This window comes from Procambarus clarkii, chromosome 23, assembly GCF_040958095.1.
Source record: "Procambarus clarkii isolate CNS0578487 chromosome 23, FALCON_Pclarkii_2.0, whole genome shotgun sequence".
Classification (NCBI taxonomy): Eukaryota; Metazoa; Arthropoda; class Malacostraca; order Decapoda; family Cambaridae; genus Procambarus; species Procambarus clarkii.
The window spans coordinates 20631552-20645336 of NC_091172.1; the positions used below are offsets into that span (position 1 = coordinate 20631552).

General features: G+C 40.6%; 1 protein-coding gene across 1 annotated transcript in view; it reads left to right on the top strand.

Annotated features, from left to right (window-relative positions):
• Nucleotides 1-668: 668 nt before the first annotated feature.
• The window catches only part of LOC138367752 (uncharacterized), a 33779-nt gene continuing 20662 nt past the window's right edge, over nucleotides 669-13785 (top strand). Inside the window, exons 1-3 of the mRNA XM_069329703.1 lie at nucleotides 669-692; nucleotides 2945-3262; nucleotides 3480-3609. Of these exons, the coding sequence (XP_069185804.1) occupies nucleotides 669-692; nucleotides 2945-3262; nucleotides 3480-3609 (472 nt within the window). The remainder of the gene's footprint in view (nucleotides 693-2944; nucleotides 3263-3479; nucleotides 3610-13785) is intronic.

Below are 13785 nucleotides of genomic sequence, written 5' to 3' on the forward strand. Positions count from 1 at the left end.
AATGGTTCTGGCACACAGTTGGCTACGGGCTCATCCTGTTCGTTATATAATTATTACTTAGCGTTAAGCTAGTTTATTCCTACTGGATACAAGTATTAATCTTACGAAAAAAGTAAGTCTCTAGAGGCTGGCTTCAGATGAGCTGATGATAATACCTGCTGCTTGGACCTTCACTAGGAACCTCAATGACATGCCTAGTGAACTTTAGACAATTAAAGAAAAGGTTAGGAGTTAAAGAGTCAATAGAGGAAAAACAGGTAAATGTGTCCCGCAGACAAACCGAACACAAATGAAAATGAATAATTGTGTTTTTAATCCAAAGCATAAAATTACGTGTGATACATGATGCTTACCTCTCTTGTCCAACTGGGCAGGCGGGAGTTGAGCTCCAGCTCCTCAACTGGCTTGTCATATCTCCTTTTTACTCCGTGCTTTGAGTCTGACTCAACTACCTCCCTCGTTGACTCGTTACTCATGGTTCATGTGAGTACTAAGTTTAACTTAGCTCTCTCGTCCTGATCCCTGATCGTAATCTCATCTATCGATGATATTGAAGATCTTGTACAACGTGATCATGTCTCCTCTCGCTCTTCTCTCTTTTTTTTCAGCAACGTGTGGTTAAGTATTTTTAGTATTCCCTTATATATATCTTCTTTCAGTTGCAGGCGATGAGTCACAATAACGTGGCTAAAGTATGTTGACTAGAGTATGCTAAAGTATGTTCTTTCAGTTGAGTGGCAAGTCTGGTGACGAACCTCTCAGTACAACAAGGCAGCGTCCAGCGGGACTGGGCAGGATAAAAACTTGTAGAAGGAGGGATGCAAATTGAAAAACTTTCTAAGAGTGTTTCACCTCTTTGTCAACACTAACATTGCTCACTGAGAGAGCCAGGTTCTGGAATTTGGATTTTTTAAACAGGAGGAGGAGGAGGAGCGGGAGAAGGGTAAGAAGGGGGCGAGACATGGGGTTCAGATGGGGAAGAGGGAAATGGGTAATAAAGCTGCGAGAGAGAAAGGAAGAAAGGGGATAAGTGAGAGGCAATAATAAGTCATTATGATTACCAAGTGACTCCTACCGACGACAGTGTTCATGTACACACTGTTCCCAAAACCTGTGTTTTCACTACACCTGCTCTAGAATGACAATTGATATGTGCTTCACAACAAGCAAGTGTTTTACTTGTCAAAACACAATATATATATATATATATATATATATATATATATATATATATATATATATATATATATATATATATATATATATATATATAATCATACGCAACATTTCATAATTATTTATTGCTGTGGCTAATAGCTGGTTCAATTACCGAGATAAGCAATATTTTTTTTTTTAGCAAAAGGTAGTGCTCAATTTAGAGTTTAGAGCGGCACCAGGTAACGCTCCTGAGATTGAGAAGAACATTTTCTGACGCAGTCAACTCTCTGACCTTTCGAGTCCAATTGAGCTCCTCTGAGCTCAACTCTAAAGACGAGAACTCTCATATGATGTTTGCTTGCGTCGTACTGATACATAATAAATTATATATACAATTTCTCAACTTTCCACCAATAAGAAATGGGACTAGTAACGTGAATTATGAATTCAGCCCAAGGTAATGTTTCTCAAAAGGGGGGAGATGTCAAGAATGCTAGTGGCTTCATCACACTGTTCACTATGCTGTCAAGTTGTGGTTGATGCCATGTTGAAGGTAGCTTCCATGAACATAACCCAGATTTTAGAATTATAAACGTTAATCTTGACTTATGCAAGTCATGATAACGAAGGCTAAACTAAACAGGTGTATGTCAGTCAAAATCAAACACGTATTTGGCACAAATTGAGTAAAATATATTTTACATGATGTTATGTAAATATGAACACCCATTTTGAACAATTTACAGTAACGGATTCTGACGGTATCGCGAATGAAAATCACTCCAAACACAGCAAAAGACACCAAGATGACCTGGATAAACTGAAGGAATAGTATAACAAATGGCTATTAGAGTTTAACTCAAATAAGTGTAAAGTAATGAAAATAGGTGTCGGGAGCAGGAGGCCGAATACCAGGTACCAATTGGGAGATGAAATCTATCAGGAATCAGGAAGAGAGAAAGATCTGGGGTTGATATCACGTTGGACCTGTTCCATGAAGTCCATATCTAAAGAATATCATCAACGGCATATGAGAGGCTGACAACCGTTAATATCTTTAGAAACTATTGCATGGAGTCATTCAGAGTCTTGAATATCTCATATGCTATATCAAACCTAAAGTATGCACTTTCATCGTTGGATTCCGTATCAAATCAAACACAAAATGAAGCTAGAAAAAGTTCAGAGGTATGCCACCAGACAAGTACCCGAGCTGAGAGGCATGAGTTACGAGGAAAGACTACCGGGGTTAACCCTCATGACATTGAAAGAAGAGTTAAGAGAGACATGATTACCACCTACAAAATTTTCAAAGAAATTGACAGAGGAGATAAAGACCAATTATTTATCACGGGTGGTGCACGAACAAGGGGGACACAGAGGGAACTTCGTACTCAGATGAACCACACAGACATTATAAATAATTTGTTCATTATCATAACAAATGGAATGCTTTAGTTAGTGATGTGGTGGAGGAAAACTCCATACACAGTTTCAAAGGAAGATATGATAGAGTCCAATTGACGATGGAAATTGTACACCAGTTGGTTGACACGTGAGAGGCGGGACCATAGAGCCGAAACTTAAACCCAGCAAGCACAACTAGGCGAGTACTAGGCATTTGCTTATTAACATGTTTCTATGAAGGTGTAGGCGTGTTCAACGGAGCCACAGCTGACAACCTCAATAAGTGACCAAGGGAATATATAACAGCAAGCATTGGCGAGGGATGTTAGTGGCCCTGGAGAGTGTGAATGAACACAAGAGCTGAGTAGTGAAGATACAGTCTTCTGTAGAGGAAATACAGTCTGCTGTAGAGGAAATACAGTCTGCTGTAGAGGAAATACAGTCTGCTGTAGAGGAAATACAGTCTGCTGTAGAGGAAATACAGTCTGCTGTAGAGGAAATACAGTCTGCTGTAGAGGAAATACAGTCTGCTGCAGGGGAAATACAGTCTGCTGTAGAGGAAATACAGTCTGCTGTAGAGGAAATACAGTCTGCTGTAGAGGAAATACAGTCTGCTGTAGAGGAAATACAGTCTGCTGCAGGGGAGACGCAGCCCCTGGAATACCACCTGAGGGGCTGCTCTCACCAAAGCAATACCGTAAATAAACGTATTGTACTCCACATGTTACATCAGAACATGAGAATAAAGGGAACTGTATTATTAACCCTATTGGCCTATACGAGACAGTTTTATTGATGTCCACCTAAACTCCTCCATGTGGCTAACGCTGCTGTCATACAGCAGATGGTTACAACATAAATTAATATAAAACATAAAGATGTGGTAAACTTAAGATCTGGTAAAATCTAAGAAGCTTATTAGACAATCAGATTACGAGATAATTAAGAAAGTCCCAGATGCATCAGAGCTGAAGAGAAAGGATTCATCAAGCCAGTTTCTTTCTAGTGAAGAACCTGTTTTATACCGGTATTTAAAACAGTACGGTATATACACTGTATGCGCGACGCTGATCAATGAACCCGCCCCTTGAGAACAATTTGTAAACATACAAAAATATTAAATCAATATATTCATTTCACTAAAAAGATTGGAGAACAAATTCAGTACAAATTAGAGATATGAATTAGTAACTAGGTCTAGAACTAAATACAGATTATGTTAACTTATCCACTCATATCAACACCATTACTCACTATCCTCGCCCTCACCATTACTATCGCCACTTTCACCATTACTACTGGCACCCTCGTCACTATCCACCCATACTACTGACGTTATCATCAGAATCATCTCCCTTACGACCTGAACAGCTCTTTAGCCAGGCTGGTACTCACACGGGTCGACGCTGGGGAGACAACACCATTGATGACAATAACCTGCAAGTCAATCACCTGTTTTCTCCAATTTCCCACCATCATCCTTCCCTTTTATCCACCCCTCCACTCTCATCAGTTTTACATCCATCAGCCAGCCTCCACCACCTTCATCCTCAATCCTTCCATTAGCCATCCCCCTCCCACCCAATGCCCTTCCCCCCATCCCAGAGGTGAAATACACAAGACGTCGTTGATTGAACAAATTCCAACTTTTTCTCAAGAAGTTACTCTTACAGTCCAATGGATAGTTGTTGTCTTCAAGGGTTCGATAAACGGACACAAGAGTCATGGAGGAACTGGCCCTTTCCATCTTTATGTTCGGAAAGTCTGTGTGTAGTCACGTAATTGTGCTTGCTGGGGTTGAGCTCTGGCTCTTTGGTCCCCGGTCCCTTTGGTCCCCGGTCCCTTTGGTCCCTGGTCCCTTTGGTCCCTGGTCCCTTTGGTCCCTGATCCCTTTGGTCCCTGTGAAGTCACCTAAGGATGGCTTCGTGCTTTATCCTGACCTTACCTCGCCTAGTTGCGATTACCGGCTCGAACAATAGCTGCCTAAATGAGCCAGGTCAGTTAATACGATGACTTTCATTCCCATTGTTCATCGTCGTAATTCGCTTTAATGCTGACTATGGAACTTGCTTCAATGATAGCCTCTTCTAATCCGATTTTATTTACTTGTGACCCAGACAAAGGAATTTTTTCCGTACGTCTCTCTGGTTTGTGTGTCTCTCCAGCTTCTACCTTTTCCTCTCTTGTCCTCCTGTTTCTCATTCTGAACGTTGCCTCTTTTATCCACCCCTTAATGTTTCTTACGTTATCATATTCCCTGTGATTGCCCTTTCGTCCAATGTGAGTTTGAGGTCATTCAGCCTTTTACTGTAGGTCAGTTCTCTCAGGTATGGGGCAAGTGTAGTTGTATATATGTACTTCTACGTCTTCATTTCATGATTCTTCACGTGTGGACTCCATACCACTGTTGCTTAAGGTCTATCCAACGTTGGCTGGAAATATGTAGCATTCTGAACGCCTCTCTGATGACAATTTAAATTTTATATATAATACTAGATCCTATCTAGCGACTCCATCTTACTCCTCGCCACTTGAGTCGTCTCTTCTACATTCCCTCAGTCATTCGTTGGGAAGGTTCCGTTGCTCCATTTACACTGAATGTGACTCGTTTACAAATGATTCCTGTAAAATTTTCTAACATTTTTCACATACTTTAAATTTTGTGTGTAAATGCCCATTAGTGTGATTATCTGCTTATTCACCGGTAAAATTCTCCTTTTGTGACTGAGCGTATGTTTGGGTTAATTGGTCCACTGCCTTAAATACTGTACCAGTTTCTTACTGCTGCTGCTTTGTTTAACTCTTCGTCTCGCCTAGATGTTGTAGAATTCTTCTATTTTATTCTCTAATCTCTCCATTCCGGAACTCTTATCTGGTGTTCCCTTATCTGGGTCACGAAGGTATTAAATTAGATGACAGACGAACGTTTATGGATTCAGTGGTCTAAACGTGAGATTAAATTGCATTAATTTAAACAGGAAACATGATAACAACGATAATAATAACAAACATCAAAATTTTAATATATTAAATAGTATTATTTCATATAATGTTGAGCCTTATTACCAGTTCTAAACTTCTACATTATCACAACATAAAAGCTTATCTTACATTAATTTTGCTCACCGGCGCTTGCCTTCCGTAATATACATCCTGATTAATAACGAATAGTTATTACCAATGTTTTCATTCGCGAAAGAATATAAAAATTGTGTCAAAATTGAATCTTAAAATGATTGGATATTTGTTATTTTATTATCAAACAAATTAAATCATATCAAGTAAAGATCTTCAGCACGCCAATATAAGCGAATTCTATAAACAATATCTAATTCACGACTCTAAATAAAACAAATATATTTTTTTCATTCTGGACTTCATTGCATGTTATGGCAGGTTTTGGCAAATTTTCGACCTCTTAATCAAGTGTGCGGCCAGGGATCGTATGTATGAACAATAACATTGTGGTGTTCTATCAGGAATCGTATATGTATGAAGGATAAAACATACACACACGCGCGCACAAACACAGGATCATAAACATCAGTTGATTGACAGTTGAGAGGCGGGACAAAGAGCCAGAGCTCAGCCCCCGCAAGCACAACTAGGTTAGTACAACTAAGTGTGTACAGGAGTTAACTGCTCGATCATGCAGGCACGAATAGTAAACACACACACACACACACACACACACACACACACTCACACACACACACACACACACACACACACACACACACACAGGCTGATGCATAAGCTGGAGAAACAGGCAGGAATAACTGATAGGGTGCTCAAGTGGATAAGGGCGTACCTAAGCAATAGGAAGCAGAGAGTTACAGTGAGGAGTGAGACTTCAGATTGGCGTGAAGTCACCAATGGAGTCCCACAGAGCTCTCGAACCTATCCTGTTTCTTATATACGTAAATGATCTCCCAGAGGGCATAGACTCATTCTTCTCAATGTTTGCTGACGACGCCAAAATTATGAGACGGATTAAGACAGAGGAGGACAGTTTGAGGCTTCAAGAAGACCTGGATAAGCTGCAGGAATGATCGAAGAAATGGTTGTTAGAGTTTAACCCAAGCAAATGTAATGTAATGAAGATAGGTATAGGAAGCAGACCAGATACAAGGTATCATTTGTGAGATGAAATTCTTCAAGAGTCAGAGAAAGAGATTGACTTGGCGATTGATATGACGGCAGACCTGCCCCCTGAAGCCCAAATCAAGAGGATAACAATTCAATTTATTTCCTTATTATGCACCCCATACCCATCCCGTGTGTGGTGGTATAAAGGATTACAGAGGCACATAATCGGTTCAGGAACTGAACCCAGAGAATAACATCTGCGGCATATGCCAGGTTGGCTAACATAAGAACAGCCTTTAGAAACTTGTGTAAGAAATCATTCAGAAATTTGTATACAACATATGTCAGACCAATCCTGGAGTATGCGGCTCCAGCATGGAGTCCATATCTAGTCAAGCATAAGACTACCAGACTAGTACTCGAACTGAGGGGTATGAGCTACGAGGAGAGACTACGGGAATTAAACCTCACGTCACTGGGAGACAGAAGATTTAGAGGGGACATGATCACCACATACAAGATTCTCAGAGGAATTAATAGCGTAGATGAAGACAGACTATTTAACACAAGGGGCATACGCACTAGGGGACACAGGTGGAAATTGAATGCCTAAATGAGCCATACAGACGTTAGAAAGATTTTTTCAGAGTCAGAGTAGTAGACAAATGGAATGCATTAGGAAGTGATGTGTTGGAGGCTGACTCCATAGACAATTTCAAATGTAGATATCATAGAGCCCAGTAGGCTCAGGAACCTGTACATTAGTTGGTTAACAGTTGAGAGGCGGGCCAAAATAGCTAGAGCTCAACCTCCGCAAGCAAGCAGAAAAAAGAGTAATAGTAGTTAGTATCAGTTGATTACTAGGTGAGTACATACACATACACACAGATACACACTGGACACGTGATCCTGTGGCCAGGGTTCGATTCACGGCGCCTGCGAGAAACGATGGGCAGAGTTTCTTTCACCCTGATTTACCTGTTACCTAGCAGTAAATAGGTACCTGGGAGTTAGTTAGCTGTCACTGGCTGTTTCCTGGGGTTTGTGTGTGGGCGAAAAAAAATAGTAGTTAGTAACAGTTGATTGACAGTTGAGAGGCAGGCCGAAAGAGCAGAGATCAACACCAGCAAGCACAATTTGGTGAATACAACTATGTGAATACACACACACACATACACAGGAAAATCGAATTTCCCTCTGCCTATTAACAAAATGAATTCAATTTTCAATAATTGCATTCATTTACAACTTCATCCAATAAAAAATATATTCTGCCAAATGCAATAGCATGTCCGCCAGCATCAAAGAAAATATCATACAACTTTAGCAACAATATTAATGCTTAAAGTTCCGAGATATGACTTTACTATTTCCTTATCAAAGTAAAGGATAATGATTTTAGAAAAACGAGTATAAATATATATATATATATCCATTCCTTATATCCAGAGCTACATATATATATATATATACACACCGTACCAATGATCATTGGTGCGGTGGTCACGGTACTGTGTACGTTTAGGGGTGATCCTGGACGGCATGGGTTCGAATCCTGGCCGGGTCAAAGAGTTCTTTGTGATATATAAATATATATATATATATATATATATATATATATATATATATATAAATATATATATATATATATATATATATATATATATATATATATATATATATATATATATATATATATATATATTTATATATATATATATATATATACATATATATATATACATATATATATATACATATATATATATATACATATATATATATATATATATATATATATATATATATATATATATATATATATATATATATATATACGGAAAAACCTCATGTGAAAAATAAAGAATGCTTAACGCGTTTTCGGCTTAATTCGCCTTCATCAGAGTAAAGTTGAATGATGGATCCTTCATTCTACTGTCCTAATGTGCGTCTTAAAGGGAAGGATATTATGCACTCAAGACGTTCACTCTGTGAAGAATTATCTTCGTTTGGTATTAACGTTTATATGAATGTGAAAAAGTCTGCTTGTGGCAGGATTGTCCTGGTGTATATCTCAGTGACGTATTACAGCCATTTTCCATCGCCAGTAGCACATACCTATTCCTTATATCCAGAGCTACATATCCATTCCCTATCGCCAGTAGTTCATACCCATTCCCTATTGCCAGAGCTACATATCCATTCCCCATCGCCATTTACATAGTCCCCTCAGGCATTTCCCTTTTTTTTAAATACAAACCAAAAGTGCAAGAAGCCTCCATTGCACACACAACCCTACACTGCTCACCAGAACCGGGGAGTAAGTTTTTTGTTTTTCATTTTTCGAGAAAATATAAAATAATACTATCAAAGGAAACTTGAGTTACTGCGCGGAAGCTAAAATTTAACGCAGTGACGGTCGGACTAAACGCCAGGGGGAGACGAGGACACACACACACGCACACCAAACAGTCTGTTTGGTCCGTGTATGTATTCACCTTTTTTTGTGGATTGCGTTCCGGCGGCCAGACCCAAGCAATTTTGAACAATCGGTCTAGACGCCACTGTACCTCTAAATAGTAATGTAATCCGCCTTCCTTTATGAACAGAACAGAGTATAGCAGTTTCATGCTATACTCTATCTCATCTGAACTTTATGTTTCAACTTGGTATCTCGTGTTATACCCTCTCGTCTGAGCTTGTCTATACTGTCAACATTAGTAAATATCTCTAATATAGTAATCATGATGCCTTCTCTCGTTTTCTGTTCAAATGTGTAATTTTATTATTGTTGCTGCCTCTCGTATCTCTGGTCCCTCAATTCCGGGATCAATTGTGTCAAGTTTCAGGCATTGTTAGTTTTTAGAATACACTTGGGGGGAGAGAGAGAGAGAGAGAGAGACAGAGACAGACAGAGACAGAGAGAGAGAGAGAGAGAGAGAGAGAGAGAGAGAGAGAGAGAAAGAGAGAGAGAGAGAGAGAGAGAGAGAGAGAGAGAGAGAGAGAGAGAGAGAGAGAGAGAGAGAGAGAGAGAGAGAGAGAGAGAGAGAGAGAAAGAGAGAGAGAGAGAGAGAGAGAGAGAGAGAGAGAGAGAGAGAGAGAGAGAGAGAGAGAGAGAGAGAGAGAGAGAGAGAGAGAGAGTCCAAGTTCATATCTCAATAAAATGTGAGTCTCGCATATTGGGTGTTCAGTGTTGTGAGTTATTCACCTCAAAATAGACAGTTCTTTCATTTGCCAGATTTGCTTTACAATTGTATAAGTTGCCTGTCTGTCATGTGGAAAGCTTACTCTGGTCTCCTTTACACTGTTCACATCCTCATAACATTGCATTTGCTTGAAACGAATTCTCGTAGCAATATATTTGATCAACGTTTTAGATTTTAAACTTGGCGTGTAATAATCTGGTGTCCTTTTCACCCCGTGACTCTCGCCAATCTGAAATCCTTAACATAAAATATTAATTACGACCTGCAATACGCAAGGCCGCTCGTTTACTTATTGCAGGAACGGTACTTGCCCGAGACTAGTCATTGCGGGACTCCGCTTGTTACTTTCTCCCAATCCCGGTAAATGACCATTACTGTGGCTGCCTTCTGTGCATGGTTATCTTGAGGTTATCTTGAGATGATTTCGGGGTTTATCGTCCCCGCGGCCCGGTCCTCGACCCGGCCTCCTTTTGTTACACACCCACCAGCCCGTAGCAGCTGTTTAAGTCCCAGGTACCTATTTACTGCTAGGTAACAGGGGCATAAGGGAAAAAGAAACATTTTGCTCATTTATCTCCGCCTCCACCGGGGATCGAACCCAGAACCTCAGGACTACGAATCCGGAGCGCTGTCCACCCAGCTGTCAGGCGCCCGGTGCACGTTGGTTCGCGTTGTTATCTCACGTCTCTTCCATCGATTTAACCAATATTGTTCATGTGTTCACATGTCACCAGTGTCGAGGTCTTTCTTGTAGGCTATATGTATGCAACCCGTTCTCGCACATGCTTATATTCAATATTTGGCATATGAATAAGTGCATATATGATATACTAATTTATTATGAATATTTGAGTTTACCTTAAAATGCTGAATACAAAACACCAACCTAACCTAACCTTCTTAGTATGTTAAGATATTACAATTAGTACTGAACCTATACCTGTATTTATATTACAGTTTTATAAAAATAATAAAACAAAACTAAAATATTTAAATAAATTGTAAAGTAACTCAGGATATTGTCAAATTTTGTATATATCTCTATTGTTTAATAAAACTGAGAGGAAGAGTTAGTGCCTTGAAAAAAATATGGTTTGGAATATTTCACATATGTACTTATTTATAAGCGAAATAGTGACTATTAGCAATAAGTCATATATGTGCTGTCTTGTGCGAGAGCAGGTGGCAACATGCGGTCAATCCAAAATTTTCCTTCTCTGAATCTATGCGAATGCTTATAGTAAAGATATTGAGTAAGTGAATGGTATGTGTGTGTTTTCACCTAGTTGTATTCAACCAGTTGTGCTTGCGGAGGTAGAGTTCTGCTCTTTCGGCCCGCCTCTCAACTGTCATTCAACTGATACTAACTACTAATTATAATTTTTTGTACACTCACACATATACCCAGGAAGCAGCCTGTAACCGCAGTCTGTCAGGTACTTATTTACTGTTAGGTAACAGGGGAATCAGAGTGAAAGAAACTCTGCCCATTTTGTTTCTGCCATAACCGGGGACCGAACCCGGACCCCTAGGATTACGAGACCAGAGCGTTGTCTACTCATCTGTCAGGCCTCCCTTTGTGTGTGTGTGTGTGTGTGTGTCGCGAGTGCTGAGAGAGACAGAGACAAAGTGACATTCTCCCAAGAATGTCTTACCATCCTCCCTACCAAGCAAGCTCAGCATCTCTTCCTCAGCTTGAGACGCGTTCGGATTAGAGGGGGAAGGTGTCTTTAATATGTTTGGGAAGGGTGGTTAGCGAGGCGGCCCAGGCAGGCGGAACGCGGTGAAAATGACGTGAAAATGAAGGAAAGGCGATGTGAAGATGACGTCCTTCACGCCCCGCTCACGATCCTCACATATTCACCCGGCATCAGCCGGGTTCATCTCATTAGCATCGCTCGATTTTTAGCGTGTTGCCAATTTTCAGGCAGCCAGCGCCACCTGGAGTCTAGAGAGGGAGTAGTGGTGGTGATATAAGGGTATGGATGGTTATGGGGAGGGAGATAGTGGTGAGGTAGGATAGTAGTGGGTTTGTTATAGGTGGAATAATCGTGGCTTGTAGTAGCGGCTACTAAACAGGGCCAATACTTAGCTAAGAAGATAAGGGGGAAGAAGCAAGGTTGCTTATACATACTTGTGCTTACTTCTCAGTTACGCAGTTATGGTATAGTTGTGGGACTGTTGAGAGTAGTTGTAGTTACGGAGACTGTACGGAGTGGGGTGTGATAGGGAAGATGATGGTGATATTACTGTTTGGTTTTGCCTCCCTTACCACAAATGGGACGATTCGGATATAATTCTAACCAACATATACACATTTGTATCTCTCCTCCATTGTTAGGGATAGAGAGATCTGTTAAACCACATGACACTGTGGTCAGTGATATCACTATGGGCTCGCCATAGCCCGTGCTACTTGGAACTTTGTTCCAGGTACCGAATCTTAAACAACAGCAACAATGTGGCGAGTGATTGATTCGCTATGCTAAATAGACAATGCCACAGAGGCTCTACAGTATATGTTGAGCCACAGAACACTCAGCGACAGAAAGTGATTAAAGTGCCTCTATAAATGATTCTCTAATCACATGAGTGTTGCATTACATACACAATCTCTGCCACAGGTCCAGCATGTGTCAAAATCCTCATACAACACTGACATATCACCACATTCATCACATAGTGGGATCTAAAGTCAGATACCGTGTTGGGTGTGTGATAACATGAATAGTGAGAGAAAATACAACAAAAGAAGAACAAACAAATCTAAGCAAATAAGTAACATCAGGAATGTAAATACAAACGAGAATACAATTCTAACAAACCAAACGCAATAAACAAAAAACAATTCCAAACAAGAAGTCATTGGTGACGCGGAACGCGTACACAGGCGGGAAGGTGATAATCAACACTGAAAGGAAAACAGGAAAGGCAAGAGGAGAAGAAATGTGCAAGTAATAACATTAAGGCAGAAAGATGAACGGTGAGGGGAGCCAATAGTGTGAGGGGAGCCAATAGTGTGAGGGTAGCCAATAGTGTGAGGGGAGCCAATAGTGTGAGGGGAGCCAATAGTGTGAGGGGAGCCAATAGTGTGAGGGAAGCGAATAGTGTGAGGGGAGCCAATAGTGTGAGGGGAGCCAATAGTGTGAGGGGAGCCAATAGTGTGAGGGGGAGCCAATAGTGTGAGGGGGATCCAAGGGTGTGAGGGTAACCAACAGTAAGCTGGAAAAAGTTCAGAGGTATGCCACTAGGGTAGTCCCAGAACCAAGAGGCATGAGTTACGAGGCAAGGCCACTTCACGTCGCTGGAAGACAGGAGAGCTCGGGGAGACATGATCACTGCCTTTAAAATTCTAAAAAAAATCGACTGGGTAGATATAGATAAATAGTTTCGCAAACGAACAAGGGGACACAGGTGGAAACTGAATACCCAAATGAGCCACATGGACGTAAGAAAAAACATTTTCAGTGTCAGAGTAGTTAATAAATGGAATGTATTAGGCAGTGATGTGGTGGAGGCTGACTCCATACACAGTTTCAAATTTAGATATGATAGAGCCCAGTAGGCTCAGGAATCTGTATACCAGTTGACTAACAGTTGAGAGGCGAGACCAAAGAGCCAAACCTCAACCCCAGCAACCACAACTATTTGAGTACAACTAAGTGAGTACACGGGGTCCAGGAGCTAGAGCTCGATCCTGCAGGCACAAATTGGTGAGTACACACCCAGTAGATTCCCCGTTCATTAATACACAACAATATCCGCTCTACCCCTTTAAAGCCGCTGGAAAGTTTTCATTATTAATCTTTGTATTTTTGTGTACACAAATTATTGAGGAAGTCTTCAATATCAGGGTCGACATTCCCATTCATACTCTGAACACACGGCTTGAATTCCTCATTAGACATTGCAATACAACTCTCCA